Source organism: Ammospiza caudacuta, chromosome 4, assembly GCF_027887145.1.
Source record: "Ammospiza caudacuta isolate bAmmCau1 chromosome 4, bAmmCau1.pri, whole genome shotgun sequence".
In the NCBI taxonomy this organism is placed as follows: domain Eukaryota; kingdom Metazoa; phylum Chordata; class Aves; order Passeriformes; family Passerellidae; genus Ammospiza; species Ammospiza caudacuta.
In genome coordinates, this window is record NC_080596.1 from 18,310,447 (window position 1) to 18,337,792 (window position 27,346).

General features: G+C 44.0%; 2 protein-coding genes across 3 annotated transcripts in view; one reads left to right on the forward strand and one right to left on the reverse strand.

The window, feature by feature from the left end:
* The window catches only part of POLR2B (RNA polymerase II subunit B), a 16,693-nt gene extending 7,024 nt beyond the window's left edge, over positions 1 to 9,669 (reverse strand). Inside the window, exons 1-13 of one of the 2 annotated variants that reach the window (XM_058804133.1) lie at positions 9,561 to 9,669; positions 9,297 to 9,369; positions 8,330 to 8,480; positions 6,693 to 6,805; positions 6,246 to 6,465; positions 5,132 to 5,290; positions 3,902 to 4,066; positions 3,206 to 3,402; positions 2,381 to 2,500; positions 1,839 to 2,025; positions 1,001 to 1,144; positions 634 to 773; positions 404 to 515 (exon numbers count right to left, since the gene is read on the reverse strand). In XM_058804133.1, coding sequence (XP_058660116.1) covers positions 404 to 515; positions 634 to 773; positions 1,001 to 1,144; positions 1,839 to 2,025; positions 2,381 to 2,500; positions 3,206 to 3,402; positions 3,902 to 4,066; positions 5,132 to 5,290; positions 6,246 to 6,465; positions 6,693 to 6,805; positions 8,330 to 8,480; positions 9,297 to 9,369; positions 9,561 to 9,579 — 1,800 coding nt within the window. In that variant the 5' untranslated portion in view covers positions 9,580 to 9,669. Of the gene's footprint in view, positions 1 to 403; positions 516 to 633; positions 774 to 1,000; positions 1,145 to 1,838; positions 2,026 to 2,380; positions 2,501 to 3,205; positions 3,403 to 3,901; positions 4,067 to 5,131; positions 5,291 to 6,245; positions 6,466 to 6,692; positions 6,806 to 8,114; positions 8,481 to 9,296; positions 9,370 to 9,560 lie in introns of those variants that run through there. The other variant, XM_058804134.1, reaches the window with a different exon arrangement.
* Positions 9,670 to 9,788: 119 nt separating this feature from the next.
* On the forward strand, positions 9,789 to 21,887 carry NOA1 (nitric oxide associated 1). Its single transcript, XM_058803500.1, has 7 exons — positions 9,789 to 10,731; positions 11,764 to 11,928; positions 12,633 to 12,829; positions 13,995 to 14,126; positions 15,980 to 16,096; positions 16,900 to 17,017; positions 18,199 to 21,887. Exons 1-7 carry the CDS (start codon positions 9,789 to 9,791, stop codon positions 18,402 to 18,404), a joined length of 1,878 nt encoding a protein of 625 aa, XP_058659483.1. The 3' UTR covers positions 18,405 to 21,887.
* The last annotated feature ends 5,459 nt before the right edge of the window (positions 21,888 to 27,346 follow it).

Below are 27,346 nucleotides of genomic sequence, written 5' to 3' on the forward strand. Positions count from 1 at the left end.
AAACAGGATAACCAAATTCCCTAAAGCAAAGACTTTCCAGGCACTATCAGAAGCACAGAAAAAAGAGTAACACTCCTACAAACAGGAGTGTTTCAGAAGATTATTTTCAGCTGTTCTGTCTTTCAACTGGATCCTCTTTAGAAACAAACAACCCCCCCTATAAAAACCAGCCCCACAACCAAGCAACAAACCATACATAATCAAGGATATAGTAATAATAATAAAAACATCAAATACACCAAATACAAAAACCTCCCCAAAACACCCACAAAACAAACCCAACAGGAAGTATATTCAGAAAGAGACTTGCAAATAATGCTACTTGAAACTTGCAAAGTAGTATCAAAGCATTATCCTCTCTTGTCCAAAAGGACACCCAAACTCTAGGTGGAAAGATTTTTACCTCTGACACAATGATGTCCATCTGACGACGAAGCTTCCTTAGGGTATTCATCAGCTGCTCCGGATCTTTGTGTATTCCTACCCAGCAGCCATTAACAAATATCTTGGTAGCACTAAAAGGGGAAACACAAATAATAATTAAAAATATTCCGACCCACCAAATAACCCTCAAACCCTTGAAGTGTTGTGCAGGATAAAGCTTAAGTCTGTTTAAAGGGTTTTACTACGTACTCAGCTATTGCTGCTGGAGATATTTCTTCTAGGTTTTCCATACTCCACTCTTCCAAGAACTCCAGAATTGGGGATGGCTGAGAGCCCACAGAAATGTAAGCCATCAGGGCTAAGTTCTTCACAAGTCCTACTGCATGACCCTAGTAGAAACACAAAGTTGCATTTTCAAATCAAGAAGATTCAAGAATTTCAACTTAACTTCTCAAGGAACCAGACACAAAACAAGGTTCCAACCACCAAGTTAGCAATAAAGTTAAATATTTGTGTCAGCATTATTAAAAAAAGTGCAAGGGATCATCACAAGTGCCATGGCTACAAAATGGCCGTGAGGGAGAGGCAGTTAGTACACAAACCCTGCTTTCATTACCTCAGGGGTCTCAGCAGGGCAAACCATTCCCCACAGGGTGTTGTGCAGCTGCCGGGGCTTGGCCAGTTTTCCATCTCTCCCAATCGGAGAATTCAGGCGTCTCAGGTGGGAAAGGGTGGATGCAAAAGTCAGGCGGTTCAACACCTGCACACAGGAGGGAGTTCAGTCAGTCACACCTTGTTAAGTTGACACCCTAGCACAAAGGATCAATGCCCTCTAGAAATGATGTGCTTAAAAAGAACTAAGACAGCTTTGATTTTTGTTAGCTACACTTTTTAGCTCACCACTAATCTCACACTACCCCTAGAATGTCAAGCTCCCAACTAGTGTAGTAGTGGCAGAAGTTCCCAGAGCATGATTTAACCACAGCAAGACCCTGGGCTAATCAAGTCAGTGCTCCTCATCATTTGCCATGGAATAGAGAACTTTTATATTATAAGGTGTCACTCAAGTTTTTTTAACTGCCTGTGAAGCACTGGAAGTAAGTAAAGGAAAGAAATCCATCCTCCTGAATGATTCCCTGGGACTAAGAATTTACACAAAAGTGTATGATCAAACAAAAAAATCTTTACAAGAGTTACACCAACTCCTTAGCAGTGAGTGCAACAGCCAAAGCAAGCAAACCATGACCAAAAAAATCAAAGACCTGTGAAGATCCAACTGTTTGGATCTTTATCTGTGTCACCTAAGGAAATTTCCTTTAAAAATATTTCTGTTTAACATACAACATGCATGGCTGCTAAGCAATGTTAAACTCTTGCATGAGAACAAGGTCTTTTGTCAGGTTTACAGTTCTTTTACCATAAGAACTGTAAACCTGACAAAGCTCTTACTGTACCTGAGATACTCCTGCTCTGGCCTGATGAGCTTTCTTCTGGTCACCCCAGTTTCCAGTTGCCAATGAATATTTCAAACCGTCCGAAATAATTCTTGTTTTAATTGCCAACTCCAAGTTGAAATCTTTCCCTCTGTCAATGAACTTCTGTGCATATATTCTTACTTCCTTCAGCAAATTCTTGAACATTCTGTAGAAGAAAGACACTGAGCAATCTGATTAAACAGAGCATGTGCAGTTCAGCCTACTCAGGGCTATTTGAAAAAAATGTCACTGGCCTCCTGAAAAGAAGCAATTTGTAACCAGAGCGAGATGGCAAAGGGGAATAAAGCAAATGCAACTGTTTGTAAATATGCACAAAATATGCTTCAAAAAAAGTTAATGCTAGCCACCTACTGTTATAGCAAACTCAACCACTCCATGAAAAAGTCATAATTAGACAGAAGCTGTGTTGCTCAAGACTGGCTCTCTGACAATAGAATGAGTCTGACTTAGAAGCACAGAGTTGGCAATGCCTCTACCATGAAAGGAAATGTTTTAGTTACCCTCTGAACAGGAAAGCCAAGAGTGGCCCAGCAAGATCCAGTCTTTTGTTGCCATAATGATCTCTGTCATCCAGCTCTCTTCTTCCCAGTGCTGCCAGCAACAGTCTATGAACCATATACCTAAACAAATCAGAAAGTTCATGTTTTAAACTGACAGCAGACATTCACAACAAAGATTACATGTTCTCATAGACAAGTCAGTGAACTCTTTCCTAAAAGCAGTCCATTATAGATCTTTAGCATACCACTGCCCTAAAATAAACCTCTTCAGCACATCCTTAGAGGTGGATGATCCACAGAAAGTTCAGGCTAAAGACAGGGAGAAGAAAATATTTACATCATGATGGTCATGCCTCTTCTGCTAAATATCTGCCCTGAACTGTAATATGGGCTCTGTTTAAGCACATGCAATAGGGTATAAAATCACAAACCTCCTTCCTGATGCTACAGTTCATCTGTATATCAGTAAGCAGTGATCAAGACAATGTGCTACTGGTTTTAAAGAGTGCTTTACATTACAATCACTTATCAATACTTATCTAAATCTTACTTATCCATGTTATCCATGCAACTGGATATCAAAAAGTCATTTAGCAGTATCATAATATTTAACTTAAGATCCAAAATGTGTTTGAGGCTCATCTTTATCCTAGTTTATCAAAATTTGCATTTTCTCAGCCTGAAAAATATACCAGTGCCCCAAGGTTTATCACAGAGTACCCAGAAGACTCAGGTTAAAACAAATTTCCATTCAAGGCATTCTTCCAATCATATACATGAGTAAAAAGTATCCATTTGCAGCTGTGAGACAGAGTTGTGACATACCCTAGAAAATAGGCCTTTTTGGTTTCACAGAAGTCACTGACACCAACATGTGGGAGCATTTCTTTCTGCAAGACTTCTTTGGCATACTTGATTCTCTTTTCTTTGGTGACACCTGGCTTGGCACCTCTTGAGCCAATGAAGTTTAGGGCAACATTTTGCTCCTGAATGACAAATGCTTCATCCAGAGATGGTTTGACCTAAGGCAGAAAAATACAACAAAATCCTGTAGCAACCAGTGCCTGTTGGGGCTGAAGGAAACTACACAGTAGTTTGTTAATGATTCTTTTCAGGATCTGCTAATTATTGATCCAGGTCTTTCTGGCACTAGAAAACAGCAATGAAACATGTAGGAAGAACACAAAAACTAGTTTAAACTTCAGAAAATAGTTCTCATTTGAGTTCATTCTAGGTCTAATGCTATTTCAGGTATAATCAAGATTTTACAGTTAAAGTCAACAACAGCAGAAGACCCTAACTCTCCAAGTACATATTAACTCTAAAAAAATTCCACTGTGCTCTGTCCCCTTAATGTATACTCATTACAATAGATTCAGGCAGAGAACTTTCAACATTTCTAATAGAGAAGGCACAAAAATAATAAATAAATTACAACAGGAAAACGAACACTTCAAGCGATGACTGCCTGCACTGACACCCTCCAAACATGAGAAAAGGAAATAATTTCATATATATTACCATTTCCATCATTTCTGGGTCTTCAAAATCATAGATGATGTGCTCCAGAATGTCCCTGTCGGACACAAAGCCGAGTGCACGGAAGACAATGATGATGGGCACCTCTTGTTTGATGTACGGCAGAGTTGCTACAATGCGCTGACCGATGGCGCTCTTCTTTGCACCCTGCAAAGATGGGGAGAGCAGGGCTGAGCCTTAAATCATCTTGCCTTTCAGTGAAAGTCTCTAAAATCATCCTGCCTTTCAGTGAAAGTCTCTAAAATCATCCTGCCTTTAAGTAAAAGTCTCTCTCTGGATTTGGATGATACAACACAAGCATATTTATTCAAGCCCCACAGGAAAGCATGGCTTTTCAGCAGGCCAGCTAAGGAGCTACTCTGCAACCTTACTCCAGCAATGAGTTTTTATTTTAAAAACATTTCAAGCTTTAAAGCTTGTGAAAACTTGTAAGGTTTTTGCTGATACAAAGGAATATAAATACTACTCATTCATCCATATGCATAATTCCTCTCCCTCAGTGCAAAGAGCAATCCTATCTACCTTCAGTGTTCCTTCTGTCAGGCTTAAACTCAGCTTTTCTAACCCACTGTGCAAGTGATTATTCAAGTAGCTGCTCCCCTTCTCCAGAAGGAAATGCTGTGGGATGCATAGGAAATTAGGAGTGCCCCAGTCATCAGGAGTGAGAATACTGTAAAGCTTCTATTTAAATTGCTCTTGGAAAACTTCAAAATATCAATTCTAAATGAGGGCAATACTAAATGAGTATTGTCATTTAACTTTTGAAGTTACAAGTAGCACTTATATCCCCTCACAGATGGCACAATTAAATATTAAATATGAATTAATATGTGGTCTGCAAAATACATCTCAACACTGGCTTGGCCATCAGCAAAGAGAGGGTCCCTGCTCTTCTACTTATTCTTCATGAAAAAACAGGACACAGCTTGTCTGAATCTTCTAAAAACTCATGTCTAGTAATTTAAAAATTGTTTTTAGCCTTGCCCTAAAACCTGCCACGAATTGAGTCTTCATTTCAATCCTCAAATTATTTATCATAGAGACAAGCATAACCTACGACAAACAAATTTTCATTTGCTTTTATCTTATTTACAACTCTGTCAATTTCAGAAGAAATTTCTTCTCAAAATCCCAAAAGCAAATGACACAAAGAGACAGGGCAGTAACAAAGCTCCTAAATCAGTCTCTGGTGTTGTTACCACCTAGCCATACCTGTCCACCTCTGGCCAGCATGCTGACCCATATAGTACTTGTTGGTCGAGAGGAATTTTCCAGACAAGACCTACACTCTCCTGTGTAGGCATATTTTGAATCTTTCTTTGCAAACACATACACTGTGTTTGTAGCCATCTTCTCCTGAGCAATCAGAACCTGTGTGAGAAACAAGAGCACCAGTAAGTAACTGACAAAAGAGAATACTGAAAGCAATATACAGAAACACTCACTGTTTCTACTATTCCTTTAGGTGCCACAACTTTAACAGCACTGCACAGCATGAAGTCAATTGTATTTTAAAAATACAGATTTAAACATAATATAAGCTAGTTAAGAAGAAATAGTCCAAACAAGAGACTCAGGGAACTCTGTTGTCTTTTGTTACTTACCACACATGCTGGCTGTGCTGTGCTTTCTTTATCATTGTGCATTTTGCACAATGATAAAGAAAGCAATTCACTATCTGTTTTTCCAAGGCCAATGCACTACACAGGCAAATTCAAATGCCAGCTCAACAATCAAAGCCAGAATTCTTTTCTCCCAAAAAGAAATATAAAATTCTAGTTACTTTGCTGTGTTTACCCAGATTATCAGTTAGAAAATACTGTCAGTTTCACAGGTGAGGAACTAACAGGGTGTGGATATGATTTTCTGAAGCTGCTTCCACAGTACTGGAGGCAAGAACTTAGTCTTAAAACAAAATGCATCAAAAATACAGCAAAATCATCAGCAAAAGTACAGCTATGAACAAGCTGGAAGACACACTGAGTGAGGAATTGCCTCATTTCAGAATGCATGCTGCTCTGCAATACTGGAAAAGCAAATAAAAATACCTAGAGCACTTAGTGGCAAACAGTTCACAAAAGGCAAAGCAGTTCACAAAACCAAAGAAGGAAGAATTGAAGATGGGAAATGTGCCTCAAAGAAGAAAAGGTGGCTTGAGAAAACCCTAACAGATGACTAAAAGCTCATCTTTCTGCAAGATCAGGAGCTCCCACAGTATCTCTGGTACGCTGGAATAAGAGTGTTTATGCTCCTGGCAAAACACATGGGAACAAGGGACAGAACTTCCAGTGTCTGTACAGATGGCTGTGCAAGGTGCATCCCTTACCTTTTCTGAGCCATTGATGATGAAGTAGCCCCCAGGATCCAGTGGGCACTCGTTCAGCTCACAGAGATCACGGTCAGTTAAGCCATTCAGCAAACAGTACGTGGAACGCAGCATGATAGGAATCTTTCCTATAAAGGTTTTCTGATGCTGGGTCTGCAACTGGTCCTCCCCTTCTTTAATAACTGTTTTAGTTATATCCACATACAAGGGGGCAGAATACCTACAGAATAAAAACAGCCCTGTGTCACCTGTCAGTTACTACCTTTCTGCACAACCCTGAGTAATGCACTCACTGGTGTATTAAGCATTATTACCAAATCACTATCTGCATTTAACAACTAGACATGGAAGTTTAAACAAAGCAGCAATTCTTATGCAAAAGGCCATGAAACAATAAGGCAGAGGCAGTTCTTCCTTGTGTTTATCCACCACAGAGTTGGCTCTTACGTGAGGTTTCTCAGCCTGGCTTCATTTGGCATCATAGGTGAGGGTGCTCCATCTCTTTCCCAATGGGTAGGCTTGGAGAGATAGATTTGTTCAAACTTCAACAGATACCGGGGCTGGAAAACAAAAATACATTTACTTGTAATGAAAGAAACACCTCTTCTATCAGCAACCAGAACTGCTACTGCAGAAGAACAGCCACTACCAATAAATGAAAATACAGCAAGTTGGGTAACACCATTCCTAGGAAGATTCTATAGGACAAGTAAGCAAAGGAAGACTTGAGCTCTTGGAAAACAATCTGATTTCTAAAATGCTCAAAAGCTTCCTACAACAGGAGGTGGAAGACCCTTGTTGACAAATGTTTTGTAAGTAAAAAAAAAAATCTCAGTCCTTATGTGAAGAAACACCTTTTCTTGGATTTGCAGCAACAGCCACATTTAGTTCTGTTTTCCAAGTTCTCATGAAAGCTATCTTAAGGAGAATACATTTACCACCATTCTTATCTCGGAGAATGGTTGCTAAACCCTCTCGTGTGCTCTAAACTGCCTTCAAAATTTGAGACTGAGAAGCAGAGGGAGACAGAAACAAAAAAAACCAAGATTTTCCCAATACACACATTTTCCTTAAATTAGTCCCGCATCCTGAAATGTGGTGAGAGATTGCCTGGCAAGTGACTCTGAAGGAAAAAGCAAGTTTTCTTTTTTCTCATCTCTATACTTATTCCTAAAAACCTGCATTTAATAAGTGAGAATAAGACACTAAGCTTTGTGATTTGAGAAAGTAAAATAATAGCTTTTGGGCAAAAAGAAGCCCAGCACAAATAATGCTTGTGATCTGAACAACGACCAGGCACAGCACAAACATCAGCTGCAAAACTGCACAAGTAGAGAATTCTGCCACAATATACACAGAATAACAAGAAATACTAAGAATTAGTGAGCTAAATGTTTATGAACTGTTTGCCTACCAAAGAAACCAAAAGACATCTCATTTATTCTCTACAGGATAGTTTTTTTGCCTGCAAAAAATGCAAAGGAACAGGAAAACCATAAAACAAATACAATGCTCTGGTGTCCTAAAGTTCCTTTAAATCCCTAGAGGAAAATATCAAGGTAGGACTGACAGCAAGGCAATGGCTCATCACCATTTGCACTTATGGAACAGGGATCAAACTACAAAAGGGACACAGGTGAAAGCACCAGAGCCACTGCAGAAGGTGCACACTCATTGCAGAGGAGCCTTCATGGGGTGCAGAATTGAGACAATCTGCCCTCTTTGGAACATGGCGCCAGGGGAAAAAAATTAACAACAGCAGACTTTGAAAACTTGGACCTAACTTGAGCCTAACTCGAGTCAAAGCTGAGAGAGGTTTTCAGCCATAAGCCTTGCCATGGTAAAGCTGCTGAAAAACCAAAATCTCACCAAAACACAGCTTGCTCTTGGCTGCTTGGCCTGCTCTACTGAATCTCTGTCCATGCAGTTTTGCAGAGGAACTGACAAGATGAGCTGCAGCAGCCACTTGTTCTTGGTCACTTCTCAACTCAAACAGGACAGGAGTTGAATAAAACAAATGAAACAAATGAAAAATGACTTAGAATTGTAAAAACACATGATCTCTGTCAAGGTTCTCCACTTACTGGCTCTTCCACTTCTCCTGAGGCATGCTGGGCTTCAGCTTGCAAATCAATTGGTGGAGCATCTTCAACAATTCTCTGCACAGACATCTGAATAAACTCATCAAAGGAATCCAATTGCTGCCTGACTAAACCCTTTTCATCAAAATAGGAGCTAAAAAAAAAAGAGCAGGTTAACAAGAAATCTTAATTAATGTACTAATCTTAACTTAATTAATGTACTTTGCACATCAACAAACTTAAGGTACATTATTACCAAAATTACAAAAGCCATGAAATATAGTGCAGAATCAAACACATTCACTTAACCCAAGGCATGGGTTTCAAACACAGATGCTCCTCACAAACGTTTAACAATTCCCTCCCTGCCTGAGGACACAGACACTTGGGAGTGACAGACTTGCTGCCACCTCTTGGCTGAGCCACGACTGCATGCACGGCGAGGGCCTCAAATTTCCCTTAAACTGGAAGACAAACGTGATGACAAACTTGCTGAAAGCGGCTCCAGCTCAAGTTTCCAACAACACCTGTAAATTACTTTGCCTTAACTAATTTTCCAAGGGGCAGTAAACTAAAAGCATGCCCCCAAACCCAAGTAATAGTACTGAGAACTTTTAGCTTGGATCCCCTCTGTGCCAGCCACACAGATCCTGGATGCTCAGGAGAAAACACCAGCACCCAATACTGATTTCCTAACGCCAGCATCAGCAGTGAGATTAGAGAGCAAAACTAAGTGGTTGATATGGAACCAAAACCATCCCTTTCTTCACTGAAAAAAGTGTGTGCTGGGGGTCAGCAGAGCTTCTTAATCCGTGCCCATAACCCTTTGTTTCTCCTAAAAGCCCTGAGCGTGCCGCAGCACAGGGTTTAGGGTGGCCAAGCCTGCAGCTCCCAGCACAAGCTGGGTGTCACCTGCCAGGCCGAGAGCACCCGCGCTGAAGGGACAAGGCCAGCCAGCCCAGCAGCTCACCTGATAACAATCCAGCAGGCCTCCTGCCACAGGTCGGGCGTGATTTCATCGTCGTCTTCATCATATTGCATATCTGCGGGGAAGCACAATATGAGTTAGGCCCCGATCACCGCCGTGGTGGGACCGGCTCAGGGTCCCTCCGGTACATCGGGAGAGGCCGCCGCATCCCTCCCGGCTCCCGCGGGCTCCGGCGCGCACAGCGCCATCCTTGATCGGGACGGGCGGCAGGAAAAGGTGAGGAGAAAGAAAAGGAAAACCCCTCACCTTCGTCCGCGTCGTACATGGTGGCGGCTGGCGGGGCCGCGGCGGCGGCAGCGGAGCGAGGGGCGAGACGGAGCGCGGGGCAGCGCGGGCCAGCGGCGGCGGCGGTGGCGGCAGGGGCACGGCGGCTGCGCGGCCCGTGACGTCACGCCGCGTCTCACGCCAGGAGCCCGCGCGCTTCCGTGACGTCAGGCGCGCGCGCCCCGCGGCGTCGGTGTGTCCGGCCCCGCCATGCTCCGCCTGGGCCCCGCGCTCCTGGCCCGCCTGGCCCGCGCCCCGCTCCGCGCCCCGCTGCGGCCGTGCGGAGCGGCGGCGGCGGGCCATGGCGAGGAGCAGGAGCGCTTCGTCTTCCTCGAGTACGAGCCGGACGCGGCTGAGAGAGCGGCGGCGGCAGCGCTGCGCCGGGAGCGGGAGCTGAAGGTGAAGCCGAAGCCGCGGCGGGAGCGGGGCGCGGCGGCGGCAGTGCCGAGCCTGTCCGACCCGTCGGTGCCGCCGAGCGGCGTGAGCTGCTCGGGCTGCGGGGCCGAGCTGCAGTGCGGGGACGGCGGCGCGCCGGGCTTCGTGCCGGCCGAGCGGTACCGCAGCCTGGTGTCCGAGGGCCCCGCGGGGCTGCGCGGCGCCGTGTGCCAGCGGTGCTGGGCGCTGGCGCACCACGGCAGCGCGCTGCGGCTGCGGCTGCCGCCCGAGCAGCACCGGCGCGTGGTGAGCGCGGCCCTGCGCCGCCCGCCCCGCCACGGCCGCGGGCCGCTGCTGCTCTACGTGCTCGACGTGATGGAGCTGCCCGACCCCGTGCTGCCGCAGCTGCCCGCGCTGCTGGGCCCCGACGTGCCCGCCGCCGGCGTGCTGGTGGTGGGCAACAAGGTGGACCTGCTGCCCGCGGACTGCCGCGGGCACCTGGGGCGGCTGCGGCAGCGGGTGGCGGCCGCCTGCGCCCGGGCCGGGCTGCGGGGAGCCGCGCTGGTGGACATCCGCCTGGTGAGCGCCAAGACCGGCTACGGCGTGGAGGGGCTGGTCAGCCGGCTGCAGCGCTCCTGGAAGTGCGCCGGAGATGTCTACCTGCTGGGCGCCACCAACTCCGGCAAGTCCACGCTCTTCAACACCCTGCTGCGCTCCGACTACTGCAAGTCCCGCGCCCCCGACATCGTCGACAGGGCCACCGTGTCCCCCTGGCCAGGTGAGTGCACTGCTCGGCCCTTTGTAGCACGGGTAATGGGGAATGTGGGGTGTGCACATAACAGTGAGCTGTGCGCCTCTGGGCTGCTTTCGGCCAACCCTGCAGCAGGAGAACCTGTCACCAAAGCAGTACATACCATCCTGAGCTCCTCCGTGGTGGGCAGCAAGCTCCAGAGGCGTGCCATGCTTCAGTTTTTCACCTGTGAGGAGTGGCTGAAGTGTTTAACCTAGAGAAAAGGGGATTTGGAAGATGTTATCACTTTCTGCATCTACCCAAAAGATGTTGTAGCCAGGTGGGAGTCAGTCTCTTCTCCAGGGCAGCCAGTGACAGGAGAAGGGGACATAGCCTCAAGATGCACCAGGGCACCTTCAGGTTGGACATTAGTTGCAATTTCCTCACCAGAAGGGTAATTACAAATTGGAATGGCTTGCCTAGGGAGATGATGGAGTTGCTGTGCCTGAATGTGCCACTCAGTGCCTAGTGGTGATGATCTCAGAGGTCTTTTCCAGCTTAATTAATCCTGTGATTCATCACAGGGGGCAGCAGGAGTGGGATGCATGTGCTGAGGGTATTGCACATCCTGTAGCACTAGGAGGCTCATTATACCAGCATGGGTCTGTGTGCACCCCTGCCGGTTAGGATGGCTCCTGATGTGCTTGCCTTGCCCGTCCCTGTCCATTAGAGGTGTCCTCCAGTCTGGAGAGGCCGGGAGGTGCAGTGGTGAGCAGCAAGCTGTCTGGAGTTGAGGCTTGAAAGGGGTGCACTAAGTCAGCCTTGGCACCACTCGGCTTTGAGACCCTTTTATTCAAACTATGTGTGAGAACTGGTATTAAGCAAGTGGATGGCTTGTTTTTGCCTCCCCAACTTGGGGGGCTGGTACTTTATGGGAGCAGCTGTAGTTCCACCTCTGACTTTGTGTTACTGGGTTTCACCAAAAAGTTAGAGAAGCAGTTTTTTTGTAATCTTGTTCCTCAGATCTGAAATATGTCAAGTAGTCAGAAATCCAAAAGTGCCTTCTCTTTGTTTTTCCAGGAACAACACTGAACCTGTTGAAATTTCCAATTATTAACCCTACGTGTGACAGGATATTCCGAAGGCAGGAGAGGCTAAAAGAAGAGGCAACAAAAACAGAAGATCAGCTAAGCAATGAAGAAAAAAAGTACCTTAATCAACTTAAAAAGCAGGGTTACCTAGTAGGTGAGTAAAGGTGTTACCTTTCTGTCCCTAATGAAAACACTGCACTACACAAAGGTTAAATTATTTTGACCAGTGTTTGCTCCCAGATAATGGGGACAAGACCTCTATCTCCTCTATAAGCAGCATCATTAGTACTTTTGAGTACCTGTCAGCTGCTGTAGGAGCAGAGGGTTCCTCTGTGCAATGCATCTTCTGTCTGAACAAGGCAGACAAATTCTGATAGCTCAGTAGTTTGCAGGGATATCACAGTATGGGCCATCTCTTGTTCCCAAATAAAGAAAATAAGTTTAATTTCAAGTAATCACATTTGGGCTGCAGGCTACAGGGGTTGTATATCATTTTAGTATATATTCAAAAGAGGGGGTGCCAGAAGATAGCTCTGGTTTTCAGATAATTCTGTGTTTGGCAGTCTGAGGCACTGAAAATAGAAGGCATCTGGCTTTACCATAAATTGGAAATAAATGAATGTCTGTGATCTGGTTCCTGCTGGGATTTTGGGGCATGAGGAGTGCTAAGCAAGAATTATAGAAGGGATTTCTTACCATTTTGGCTTTTGAACACACAAATTTCAAGCCACATAGTGTCTTTATCACCTTTATACTACTCACGTGCATCTCTTTTAAGCCATGAAAGGGAAAGATGTTTGATTGAAGGAAAGCAAGTTAAAAAGTAAATTACCAAGAGAACCTTTCATTTTAATCCAGGAAGAGTTGGAAGAACATTTCAACAGCAGAAGCCTAGTGCTGAGATTGACTTCGACCCTGACACACTCTCTTACAGCATGGATGAAGATCCTAGAGATGCCCCTAAGAAGCCTGAGGAAAGGGAGGAGTTCACTCACAACGAAGTGAAGGATGCTCGGTGGTGTTTTGACACTCCAGGAATTGTAAAGGAAGACTGTGTGGGTACTTTGTGGTGCTGTGTTTTGGGGTGACAGGGTTTGGGAGGGCTGTTCTGCCTTACTTGTGCTGTAGTCCTTGCATTAGGATTCTCTTAGCTTGGGAATTGTGTTAAGATAAGGTTTAACTCGAGAGGGGTTCATGTGGTAATGCTGTTGCATTTTGAGTAGTGCAATTCTGCCAGCTTTGCCAAGGAGCTTCAGGGCTGTGTCACCAAGCTGCCACAACCTCTGAACCAAGGGAAGTAAGAGTGCTCTTAGCAAGTTCACACCAGCGTCACCCAATGGAGCTGACACTTCTTCAGCTGTCCCAGCCTATGGAAAAAGGTGAAGCTTAGAAGGATAACCAGAGTTGTATGATTGAACCACATCTTAGAGAAAGCCTTCTCCTGAAGTTAGGAGGATCTGCAGTGTTGCTGCTATGGCTGTAGTATTTCAGGCCTTTTTCAGTAGAGCAATGCCCTACTGAAGCCAGTGCTCACAAAGTGCACATGTCTAAAACAGGCATGTTTTGATTTTTGGTGTTTCTAATACCTGTGCAGAGCTGCAGGTCATCTTCTGGGGAAGATTTAATAGTAGAGGCAGACAGGAAGGTTCTGAGGAGAATGAAGTGCAAGGATTGTGCTGAGACTTTGCAGCTCAAGTGCAGGGGCTGCTTTCATGGACACTAGGAAGACTCCTGGTTTTCTAGTGGTATATTTGTCAGACCATAACCTGTTTTACTAGGCTGCACTTTGGTCTCTGATAGCCAGTGTAAAGACTGGCATCAGCTTAGAGACCTGGTTTGGTAAATTGAGATTGTGTGTGTTCTTCCCTTCTTCTGGAGTTTAATACTTGTGGAAAATACTTCCTGCATCCAGAAATACTTTCTGATTCTGATTCTCCCCATTCTCTCCTTTGGAGAGCTCCATGCCAAGTTTCAGATCAAATTTTGTTCCTGCAGTCAATGTTCAGTCTGAGTGGAGGACAAGCAGATTGTTTGTGGCAGATTTTGGCAGGGGACATTGTTCCTGTTTCTCACTTACTGTGTGGACCAGAATTGAACTGTTGTGTCAGATGTTCTTGACATTACTTTGATTGATCTTTTCTTCTATCACTATAATGCCAATACTAAATTCGTTGTTCCCATTGAAACATGTGGGATGAGTTATGACAATTTATTTTGCAGGTTTTGAATCTCCTAACAGAGAAGGAAGTAAAGCTGGTTTTGCCATCACATGCCATTGTTCCACGGACCTTCATTCTCAAGCCAGGAATGGTGTTGTTTTTAGCAGCCTTGGGACGTATAGACTACTTAGAGGTAAGGGAAGAAAGGATTTTGGGAGCAGCTGCTTCATCTCTTACTGCAGTCCCAGCCATAAAAGGCTTTCTGGGTAGCTTTCCCAGACCCCTTCATTGCTGCTTTGGAGATGATGAACCAGTTACTGAATCACTGCATGAAGTCAGAATCCTTGGGATGGGTAGTTGGAAGGTTTTTTACTTGGTACCAGCATGCAATATTACATAGTGTATAAATGGGAATGGCTTTAGAATGCTGACAGACATCTTCAGTTTAATGTGCTTCCCATGGCATACAGAGAGGCATGAGGGAGGGAGGAGAATGTCAGAATTAACTGGGAAAATAGGTGGCTTTCCTCATTTCTGTGTTTTGTGAAAGCTCCCTGCTAAGAGAGAAGAGCACAGACATTTTTCTTTCCTGGCAGACCTCTGAAGAACTTGCCTGAGGAAGCAAATCATTGCATGTGTATTTTAGTTTCTGTAAAAAGTATTTTTCAAATGTGTTGTGTGTCCCCCCTGCCAATAATTTCTTCCATTTATTCAAAATCCCGTGCCATACACCTTTATCGAACTGTGTGGAGTTGACCTCCCATGATGCTTCCTCTGAAGGGGCAGTTTCTTTCATAAAAACATTAGACATCATAAGTCTTAGATGATTTTCTCAGTAGCTTGCCCTGTGTTAGGGGTGTGTATGGCTATTCCTTTGTTTCAGTCTGCTTTCCAAGATCACCACTGAAATGTTGAATTGGTACTTTGCTAAGGACACTCCTGACCTGCTGGAAGAAAACCAGAAAGGTGGAGGGGGCTGTTGCCTTTTGATGTAAGGCGAGGCGACTTGGTTTTGAGGAAACGGCACGGCGACTCAGACTCTCTAGGGTCACTCGGGCCAAGAACACACGCAGGCACTAGTATGGTGGACGGCTCAAGACTTTTATTGTCTCGTCTGGTTTTATACTGGGAAAGTTTTTTCCCTACGTCAGGGGGTCTTACTTTACTGTAATTGGTTAGTAAGGAGTAGAAAGTTACTAATGTTAGGGGGACTACATTCTTGGGTGATCCCTTATCACTAGGAGTTAGGGGGAGAGGAGTCCTGCTGCTTCCTGTGACATGGCGAGATTTTCCGAGCGCCTGACCCTATCTACTACAGGGGGCAGGGTTCTGTTATGTAAAAAATGTACTGGTATGGCTGGAGCACATATCAGTGTACCAGTCTTGTGCATCTCTTATCCTCCTGATATCTTGGAGAGCAGTTGTGCTCAGATCATGACAGAAGCTCCTGCCTCAGCTTAGACCTTTGAACTTGAAGGAATTCCTGCCCGTATTTCTGGCTGCTAGCAGTGTGTGAAGAGATCTCTCCCCTCTCTGACCTTGTTTTCTATTCCTGCAAATGTGATGAGAGTGCCTGCTGAAATTGCTCCACCAGCTTAGCATAGCTTGAGAGCAGCTGGAACCAAGTCCTGTTGAATGAGCACTGTGTGTTAGAAGTGTAGAGTGATAGAAGAAGCACCAGACCAAATGTCCATCACCTCTTGCACTGAATAACCACTTTGAGTTTGTTCCTGTGAATTAAGTGAGAGCAAAGATGTCTCTTGGATGATTTACCTGAGCTGAACAGCTGTGCTGGCTGTAAATGGGGCATTGGGAGTGCTTTGAGGCTGGATGGTGAAGCTATGGGTCTTCTCTTCTGGAAACTCAAATCCCAGTTTTATATATACCCTGGCTGCTGTCAGTGGCAGAGGCAAAGACCTCTCAGATAGGAAGGGGGTTTCAAGCAGGTAAGGTTTTCAACATGCAGGAAAGAAATGGGGCAGGAGAGAGCAATTCAGGGCTGCTTTTCTCTTAGCATAATTATCATCCTTTTGGTATTTATTTCAGGGAGAAAAGCCTGCCTGGTTTTCTGTCTTGGCTTCTAACCTGTTGCCAGTCCATGTTACTACACTGAGTAATGCAGACACCCTCTATGAGAAGCATGCAGGCCAAGAGTTCCTCAAGGTAAGGGGAGGTGCTGGGGGAGCTGGTGGCTGCAGGTGGGCAGGACCCCTCTCTGGGGCACAACTGACAGGGAACATGCACAGGTATCAGGAGTTTGGCACTTGTTCAGTGGGAGATGCTCAGTGTGGAGCAGTCTTGCACAGACTGTGTGGCTGAAGTGTGTTAGGAAGGAGCACTCTAGATTATACATTTTCAGCAGTTTCTGCTTCTAGCATTCAGGCTGATGAGATCTGCAGTGCTCTGCATAGTCATATTTGGCTCTTCTTGAACAGCCTTAAAGTTCACACAGCAACAGGGATATTTTCCATGGCAGACCTGCAGACAGGGGTTTCAGAACAGATTGCAGCTGAAAAATTTACTTTTCTTATTCTTTCCCTGCTGGATCTTCTGCACGTATCTTCATCTCTTGGTGGTCTGACTTTTTCCTTGGTATGGCAATGTTCTGTGTAGCACTTGCAGATTGATGGGAGATGGTGTGAGCTGTCCTTGCCCTGGCATTTCCATTCCTGTGCTCATGGAGAACATTTGCTGTCACTCACATCAAGACAGCTGGCCTGATCCACCAGCTGCATCCTGCAGTGAGCACTCCATCTTTGCTCCCCTCCCACAGGGTTGCTCTGGGTGTCATCCTCACTCTGTCCTGACAAACCTGAAATAACTCCTGGAGGTTATTCAGTCCAGCTCTTAACTGGCTAACAGATGTTTAATGTCTTTATTCTTTCTTGTGCCTTCTTGCCAGTTTGAGGTAGGAATGCTGAAGAATCTCTTGACTGTTAAATAATTTCTCTGTGTTTTAATCTTAGGTTCCCATGGGTGGGGAAGAGAGAATGAAAGAGTTCCCCTCGCTTGTCCCTCAAGACATTACACTGAAAGGAATTGGTACCACTGAAGCAGTTGCAGATATCAAACTTTCCTCTGCAGGTAATTTAATATTTCTTCATTAGTTTGCTTTGCAGGGTTTGCTGTGGGATCTCAGCACCTCAGGACTGAGGTGCAGAGGCACCGAGACCACCCTTGGGGGGCTCGGGAGTCCTGGAATGTTGCCAGAAGTGTCTGGTGGCTGGACTTTGATCCTACACAGGAGACGACACCTGTATGAGGATAGGAGGATTTCACTGGGGTAAATGGTGAAGGGATAAGTTAATTAGAGTGTGAGACACAGGGTTTAGGATTTCTGTACAGGGGGGTCTAAAGAAGTAAGATGGAGGAATTGGGGCGTGTCCTGTTCTTCTTCTTCTTCTTCTTCTTGGCCTCCATCTTCTGTGGTGATGTTGGCACTTTGGGATTGGTTATTACTAAAAGTGCACTGGTCAATAAGGGTAAAAGGTATTGGGGAAAAATGATAAATATTGTATACGTAACTTCGAGTATAAAGATAGGTGACCGCCCCGGGGGCTCTCAGTGTGCTCATGGCTGGCTGCTGTGCGGACCTCTGTCAGGCCGAGAGAAAATCTTTTAGATAAACAATTAATAAACACCGAGACCGAGACAAGATCTGGAGCCTCTTCTCGTCCTTTGAAGCGCGGGCTGTCCACGGCCACCCCGGGCCTTTCCAGGTCATCTAAACAGAAAAAACCCGGCAGTTTGCATCCTAGAAACATTGATGGGAAGAGCCCTCTGAAGGGGTGAAGCTGTATTTCCTGCTCAGAGCAGGATGTGAACACAAAATCATAGCAGCCATGACTTTGTCTGGCTGAAGCCTCCAAGAATGGAGTTTGGCAGTCATGCTTGTACAGGATGGCAACATTGGAATACTTTTTGTTCTGGCTGCCATATAGGTTCTACATCATCAGGAATGGCTGTGACACTGTCAGCTGTCCAGGTGAGAGGGAAAGGGTCATTGATTCATTGATTGATTGGAAAGCTTCCTTGTGTTGTTGTAGTTCCCACCATCCCTTTTGAGTTTACCAGGAAAGAGCTGTGTCTGAGAAGAGTAACCTGGCTTTAGGCTGGAGATGACCTTTGAGCTTGGTTTCTCCAGCAACCACATGAGGGTAGCTCAGATTTTTAGCCACTCTGGGAGGCAGCAGTTTGTGTCAGAACCTTGTTTTGATCCTAGGGACTTGTCTTCCTCACTGTCTGTATTCTCTCTGGCTGTGCAGGCTGGGTGGCAGTGACAGCTCACGAGGAAGAGGAATTGCTGCTCCGAGCCTACACTCCCAAGGGCACTGCATTGGTGGTGAGGGAGCCTCCCCTTCTGCCTTACATCAGTGCCATCAGAGGGGCCAGGATCCCAGGCACTCCTGCCTACAGGACCAAAAGGCCTCCTTCCTTTGTCGAAAATCTAAGAACCACTGGAAGCAGATAGCGTTTCTCATCATCTGAGCAAGGCAGAAGCCAGAACAGCCCCTGGAGAACCTTGTGACTTACTATTATTCAGAAAATGTTGGGACTCATTTTGAAAGGCCAGCAGGCACGTTTTGGAAAGCAGGGGGAGCTCCACAAGTCCACATGTGATCCAGCTGCTGAACTGCAGCCATTTTGAATTAACGGAGGGACTGGGACCTTGCTTTGGGAGGAGAAACTGCTTCTCCCTGGGATCTGCATCAATGGGCAGACCCCTTTACCTGTTCCCTCTTGAAATACAGGGTGGAACTCACCTGCCTGACCTGGTCTGAATTTGCTGCTCACAGAGTAGGTGGTTTCTTGCAGGCATGCTCCCTGATGTCAGAAATGGTTACCTTGTTTTTAAGGTGTTTACATAGCTAAATGGGGTGGAGGGAGTAGGAACGAGCAGGGAATGCTCCAGTGTGGGTATGACCCTCCTAGTGGCTGATACTGATACAACAACATTGACCAGAAGTGTCCTTTCTCTCCTTCAGCATCTGGGGCAGATTAGGTGCTTTTGGACACAGGAAAAGTGATTTAATGAAAAGCAGGTCTGCTCATGTGCTTGAAGAGGAAAGTTTTGCAATTCACTGCTTTGATTTGGTTTCTGTGGCTTGGGTACAGGTTTTTGAAACCAAGGGCATAGAATAAAACTTCTCAAAGACCATCTTTTGTTGACCTAGTTGACAAAGCACTCTTTGTGTGGATATGAGCATCTTGCTAAACACATGAAAGCTCCAGTGCAATAATAAACATGCTCAATCTGCCAAAGACAGGCAGACTGTGAGAGACACATGGCCAGTCAGTCTGCTGAAAAAGAGGCAAAAAAAAGTATCTTCTAATCTCCCTACCATTTCACTGATGTTTTCCTCAGTCAGAGGTGGCTCTGCTGTCTTTGGGTCTTTGGCTGTTGTCCTGAAGAAGCCTGGGTGAGCAGCAGAAATCATTGGCTTATTCATCATCCTCTTCTCACCATTGTTGCCTGTGGGACAGTGTATTGGCATTCCTATAGGGAAACCAGGGGGAAACCTGTCCCTTTGTCCTGCTCTTTGTTTCCACCCATTTTAAGCCCAGAATCCACCATGTGGGTCTGTCTGCAGCCCCTGCTCAGGGCTGCTCTCATCCCCTATGTGAAGCTGCTGGGACTTTTGTGGAGCCACTTTGTGTGCTCTGCCACTTCCTTCAGCTCTTCCTTGCCCTGCACTGCCACCTCCTTCCCTGCTCCCCACGCTGGGGGCTGGGGAGATGGGGTGGGCCAGGTGGGGCCATGGTGGCTTTGAGAAACTCTTGGTTCAGCACTGTCCTGGGGGAGTTCCCTGTCCTTGCTGGCAGCTGCCCAGTCCTCCCTGTGTAGAAAATCAGTTGTTCTTTGTGAAGGTCAGTCTGCTGCCAGTGAACCCAGGGAATGTGGTTCACACGTGTTCAGTCTGTGTCTAAACTAGAGTTCTTCCTGTACATTAGACAAAATATGTGCACTCCCTCCTTGACTTCTCAGAAAGCCTTTTCTAGTTCTTTCTGGAAGAAAAAAACCTATGGCAGCATGTTCCTCACTGCTCAGGCTGTGACTCACACAGCTCTCCTGTTTTCCTCTGTTTCTCTGTTGTGAAAGCCAGCGCATGTGTGGCCACTCCTGGGCTGTGCTTGGCAAGCCTCAGAGCACAAGCAGCAAGATCCAGAATGTGTTTTTTCCAGCATGGGTATATAGGACTGTAGCTGTCTTCCTGGCTGGATTTCTTTGTGCTCTTGGCAGGCCTCACATTTGGCTGCCAAAATTACTGAAGGAGTTGCCAGCAGGACTGGTGTGAGGATTATCTGTTTTAGCTGTGTTAATCTTCACAGTGCTGTGATTTTCAATTTCCCCTTCACAAAGGGAAAAAGCACATCTTTTTAATGTTTAAGAACAAGATTCTAGAAGCTTTTTTTTTTGAGAGAGATTCTTTTTAAAATTACTTTTGCAGTGATGGAAGAGGAAGTGCTGCATTTATCTCAACTGTTGTAATACACACAGCAACCCAACCCTGGTACAAATTCTGCCCATTCTTTTTGAGCAGGCCATGGATGCAGGCCATGGATTTATCAAGCACTTTCCTTGACTTGCTCGTAGCTAAATGGGAGAATCATGTTGCTTTGTGTATTTCTTCAAGACTGGGTATCTTGGAACATTTTTAAGCTGACAAGAGGCTAAACAATTTCTTTGTGTGTAGAAACAGCATGAACAACTCATGTTGTGCAGTTTATGTCTTAGGCAAGAATACTGAGAAGAATGTAAAAGAATACTGACACAGGGACTTCTGAACCTTGAACAAATGCACCAATCCAAACTTCTTCCTGCATGATTTACATGCATCAGATGATGGTGAGAGGGAGAAAGAGTATCAAGATCTGCCAGAACTTCCACCTTAATATCACAACCCAAAAGCAGGGGAAGGTATTGAAAGATACCAAAGTGGCACCTATTGCTTTTCATGCTTGGCTGTATGGCAGGGGTGGGGATGATGTACATCATGAGAAGGGACTGGTAGCCAACACTTCCCCTCTGGACATCAGGGGTGTGAAAGGCACTGTAGCTTTTGGAGGCAAAAGCCACTATAATGTTCTTGTGGGGATGATGTAATTCTGCAGTTGCCTGAATTCAGAGCTGTGCTCACAGGCCACAAGAGAATCCATCACTCCTGCCTGTCCAGCTTCCAGCTCAAAAGTAGCTTTGGTACTGATTTCCATGAAAACATCTATTTCTTAGCATAATAGTCATGGGCTGCAGAGGTGAATTTGCCTGGCTCTGCCTTTTTGCTCTGTAAAGTTCTCACACATATAGTGGCTTTACTTCTTCCTGGAGCACTGCCTGGGGTGGTGTCACTCTGTTCCCAATGTGAAATAGACTCTAATTTGCACAGGCTGTTCCTCAAACTTTTATAGAAGAATAAAAGTTTGGATTTGTTTCCATCACTGAAGTGTCTGGAAAAAGAAAGGTAAAATTATTAAGAACTTCAAATGCTTGAAAACTGAAGAAGAGGGGAAAAGCTGGAGCAAATAGAAGGAAAAAAGTAAGTAGCAGACACTGCCTAAAAGAGGACTGCATTTAGAGACGATAAGGTTTATATTTTGTGGTCTTATGTGCAAATCTCACCACAGGAACATTTCAAAACCAGGGCCTGGAGTTTGGGCCCCACAGACCTCAAAACAGTTCTAGAATGGGGTACAATTGACAAGTGTTATGGAAACAGAGGGAAACATAAATAGCTACAGTTTGTCTTCACAAAACTGTCAGAAATCTGTCCACAGAGATCAAATGTCATTTCTCTGTGATCTGATGTATGCTCCACAACCAAAACTGCAAAAGACAATGTACTATATTTGTTTTAAGGGTACATGTGAACTCAGCAAGCAGTTCTTGGGGTGAGAAACAATAGCTTTAAACCTTTATACGTTTGCTAATTGAAAATAAAAATTAACTACAAAGTTAGTCCTGGCCTTTCCCTGTGCATGGTAGATTGTACTGCAGTCAGTCTGAAATTAATAAACAGGTATATAGTCACACAAATTTTGGAATTTTGAATTAAGCTATCTACAGTTATAAAAGAGAGATTTTATTCTACACTTCTAGAACATTTGGTGTGGCTTTGGTTTATTTTTTTATAAGATGAGAAAACCACTTCTACAGTACATTCTATATTTGCAAAACAAGCACATTTAATTTTAGAAAACACAGTGAAGTGAGGGAAGCCTGACATTTTTTCTAAAAGTCAAGGCAAGCAAAGTTAGAGGTTAGAAGCAGGTCCTTGAGCTTCTAAATGTCAGATTTGTCACGACCTTAATAAAATCCTGCAAATACAAAATATGTTGTTAACATTAACAATGGGACAAGAAAATAACAATATACCAAATACATGTGCAAAGGTTCTGAGAGTTTGCTGAACCTCTTGCAGTTATGACAAGCAGAGGAAATAAGGGAAAAGAGAGAAAAGAAGAAAAAAGTGTGAAAACATGGTGTCCAACAAAGGGAGGTTAACTTGCTGATGTGCTGTTCATACTTTATTACTCTACAAGGTGAGGGGACCCGCAGGCAGAGAGCTTTGAGCATATTACTCCTTTTTGTTCAAAGAATAAGGGAAATTCAGAGAAGTAAAGGAAATTCCTCCCAATAAGTATTAGGAAATGTGTCAGACAGTATGCATGCAGCTGAGTCTTTCAAATTAGTGCCTTAGAGGACATCTTTTTCCTGATGTGAACTAACTGGGAAATGCAGTAAATTTCTTTGACTAGAACCTACCAGGCAATGAACTGACACAGGGATTCACTGGGCAAAATTTAAGGTTTATCTATCCTGACAATCCTGCAGATTTTAATGTTAGAAATTTTTGGCTAAAACTGTAGTACACAGGCAAATGCTTTTAGATTTGAGTGTCCAATCTTAAGAATCCAGCGAGCATTTTGGAAACAATCATTTGACATCCATGTTACAACCTACCCACTTGTTGCTGGGCTTTGGGCACTCTGGGCTCCCTCCATGGAACTCTAAGACTTGTTACATCTATGTAGAAGCTTCCAAGAATTCTTTTGTGATAATACATAATTCAGCCTTTTTAAAAAAGCCTGTGACCCTTTGAAATGCTGTGGTAGTCAGTACTGCTGAGTATGGAAGTCATGAAAAGGAATGAGTGTGTGTCAGGATTCCTGGCATCCATATGGACAAGCACCTTTGGATGAGTGAGGGAAGTGGCAGACTGCCCTTGGTTTGTTGCTGGCAGTCCTGTTTGAGAAGCAGGAACTGGCCAATTGAGTCAGTTCCCACTAAATTTCTTTAGGCTGCTCAATTTGTTTAAATGTGATACTGGTGGGATACATCCTGAGGATGAGCAGTGTTGATGTCAGAGCTTCACAGTAAGGAAAGCTTCTGTGGCAAAGCAGGGAATGAACTGTATGCTGTTTATGAAAGATTATGCAAGTGACCCATTTAATATCTTACAGTAAATCAATAGGGGCTCTTGTGGGACAAAACCCTCAGCAAATTACCATGTGTAGTGACCTTGACAAATGAAAACCCTGAGACCTGGGCTAAGCATACAGAGTCAGTGATAAAGCAGTGGGGATGCTAACAAATGGCATTTATTAGCCTAACTCCACAAGGACTGGCAAATTCTCCCCATTCCTAAGCCTACAAAAAAAGGAAAACTAAAAAAAAAGGGGGTCAGGAGGAGGCTGAGGGCTGTCAGTGTCCTCTGAAAGAGGGACACGTAGAGGGGCCTGCTTAAGAAAGATGCCAAAACTACAGTAAGCCTAGAAATAAAACAACCAGAAATAAAATTGCTGCTGATATTTCCCAGCAATGCAGGCCAAAACATGGTTCCTGTTTGAACCATTCAGAGACTGAGGCTGAGGTTATGACACTTGATTCTGAAAAGGCAGCCTTTCAGTCAAGTTTTGATTGAGGGGGCTCTATGGAAGCACTGCAAAGTGCACTGCACTTGTCTGGCTAATGGAGCATGAGAGAGGTGAAGCTGATGGTGGTCAAGGGAGCAACACACTACAAATTAAAGGAACTGGCTCAAGTGGAAATGAACACCACTGAGAGTGAGTGCAGAACTGTTGTACTCAAAGTTATCCCTGTGTACAGATCATTTCGCTGTCAAACTGATGATCATTAAACATGCCTAACTCTTAAACAACTAAATTGAGGTTAAAGCTGTCGTTTATGCCAAGCAAAGAGAAATTCTAGCAAAACAACAAACTAACAAAACCCAAGTAAGCCCTTCATCACATTTTGGGCAGCCTCACTGAAATTCAAGGTCAACCAACACAACAGGATGAAAATAACCACATGTATAAATCTTTAGAACACTACTTTAAAGGGAAAGTATGCGTTAGGTTCAATGAGTTATGAAAAGAACATTTTGCTCCTGTGACTGTAATTTTTGAAAATTATGTTCTTTTCAGTGTTAACATGTTTATCTTGAACTACATTATGAACATACATTGGTAAATGGGTGCTTGCACCAATCTATTTCCAGTCTTGGGTTAGGACTAACGTACATGACAAAATCTAAGTGTTAGGAAAGTGATATTGTTCCATTTTCTGCCAGCAGGTCAGCTTTTGAAAAAAGCATAAGGAATAATACATATGCTTCTGATATTCAACAATCTGTCAAAAAAGTTTATGTTGTTTTGAGTTCTCCTGAAATTGCATCACATTAACATCAAACCTCAAAAACATTTGTCATGCAGGTAAAAAGATGAAAACCTAGATGGAAATGGATATAGGTTTAAAAGGAAGGAAAACCTCTCTTTTATTGTTTTTAATCTTCTAACTTCAATTAAAATGATTTCTAAGAGAGATGCCGGAGGCTGCCTGAAGGAAATACATTTTCTGTTGACAACAGTGGTGACTGTATTTTATTCATATTTGTGATAGAAGGGTTACTGCTTTGACTGGGGCTTATTTACTTGGGTGCACATAAAACCTCAAATGATAGATTAGATTATTAATTCTTTCTCTGTGTTTACACAGTGAGTAAACCTAATAGCATTCCTGCTGATACTACCACTGATTTTTATTTACTTTCCAGAATATGATGCATAGGGAAGTTTTACAACACACAGTTCATTTGGGCCTCGCTTTACTTCTGCTTTTACCTAAACCCAGTTCCACTTGAAAGCATCTAAGCACTGCATAATTACTGAGTAACATGGCCCAAGGAATCTGTGGATTTGTGATTGTGTAATTTACCACTAAATGTTACATCTTTACATCCCTGAGTTGTGGATCAGGTGGGATACATCTTCCTTAAGCATCCAGACACTTCCTATTCCTAGAATGCTAGAAATAAGCCAGAACTATCTTGGTTGGATCTCTTTTTCTGCCTGGAGATTTGCCACGGTAGAAAAAGAAGGACCTGCAGAATAATTCAGAATAATTTATACTGACACAATACTGAATTCTTTGGGGCTTTTTCTATATCTTTTTGCAAATGGAATAGTGAATACCAGGAACACAGATATGATTTACTGGTTCTTCAGGCAGTCAGATTACCAGGGAATATAGAGACAAAGGTAAATCAGACTGGGAAAAATATCCTTCAAAAATATTCTACTGGGAAAGTTTCAAAAAGGGAAAACGAAAAGTCATTCACTGAGCATGCTGTGAAAGCTGAAATATTTGAAAACAACCTAATCTGACTGATCATATCACGGGTTTTTCATTAAAACTTTATGTGGTCAATATATGAGTAAAAACGCTTGGGATTCCCACCCATAAGTACTCCTGAATATTTCTTTCTAATTCTGATTTCTGAAGTGATATATACCTTTCTTTACATTTGCTCTTGGGTTTCTGCAGCTTTCTTCTGCTAAACGTTGATGCAACTTAATTTTCCAATCATAAAATGGCCTTCTAAACTTTCCAGCTTGTTGGGAAAATTAATATTTTAATAATACTCACAAGTAACTGCAGGCCAAATATTTCCAATGCTTTGCCTCTCAAGCAGCCATAAAAATAAAAATAGCCCATCACAGAAATGGCCACAATTTTTCCATTTCAGTGTTTTTACCTTTCTTTGAGTGGCTCATGATAGAGATGAAAGGAGCAGCAGCAGCAGGAAAAAAAAAAGAAAAAAGAGAGGGGCAGAATTGACTGTAATTCAAAAGAAGTCACTCATTATGGGTATAGGAGTGGATGATGCTGAAATAAGACCAAGAACTGACATTTATGGTTCCTTGGCTCTCTATATGAAACATTAATGTACTCTGGATCAGTGGATAAATGAATGAAGAGGGAAGACAAAAAGAATGAAGCATGGAAACAAGAACCACCCAAGCCAAGGTGATTACCAGTGAAATTGCTCCTCCTTTTGTACTTGCTCTTTCAGTGATTAGCTTTTGCCATTAATTTAATCCAAGATGACAGGGTGCTGCACATCAGCCCAGGTATCATCTGATCAAATGGCAGAATCCAAGGAGCACAGAGCACACCTGGCCCTCAGGTGCTCCAGGAATGCTCACAGTCCAGTTATGGCTCATGGGTCAGACATGGGATACATGAAAGGGATGTTCTACAGACCTCTCAGCATTAATTAAGCCATTGCATACTGCTCTGTGATGACACTGAATGCATTCTACAACACATTTCAAAAATCTGTGGTGACTGCAAGACCAAATATAATTCTAACATTTGATTTGCAAATATTTGGGGCAAGTGAAGAACAATTCCATAATATCCACAATGATGCCTTCTTATTAAATTCATTGAGTGTTGATATATTTTAGATCTGTAGGTATTTGCATAATGAGCATACTTGATAAATAATTACTAAGTTACAGTTAATTGTCCAATTAATTATGGGAAAATCAATTTGAAGAGTTGAAATTGAGAAGTCTTACAAGTTGCAGCAAGAAGACACGAAGAGCAGATGAAAGGAAAAGGTAAATTCAATTAAAATGCCATCTAATTCAACTTCATAATTTTTAAAACAGTGAAGAGGGGTGGGCAGCTTGCATCCCACTGCTGTGAGATACTTCCCTGCCATTGAGATTTCTAAGACCATTAGCTCTGATCCTCTGAACCTTTGCACAGAAGCTCTGTCTATTCCACAGAGACCATTAGTCTCACTGAACTCCACCTGCTTTCCCTCAGGGAGGTTTGCACACATAAACAGAGATGCTTGAAAGCTTCTCTGTTTAATAATACATTATTGCTTTCTATAAATTGGAGCATTTTCATTCATTTTTACAGGCTAAACATGGGGCTTATAGCAAATACAGCTAGATCATGAGTCCCTATGTGATGGTGCCTCTGGCACTGCCCTCAGCTGTGATGGCCCTTATTTGACACAGATCTGTCAGCAGCAAACTTCAGACCAAATTCTACCAAAAGCAGGAGCCTGGGCCAGTCTGGCTGTACCGGACAGAGCAGCATGTTAGCCACACTGT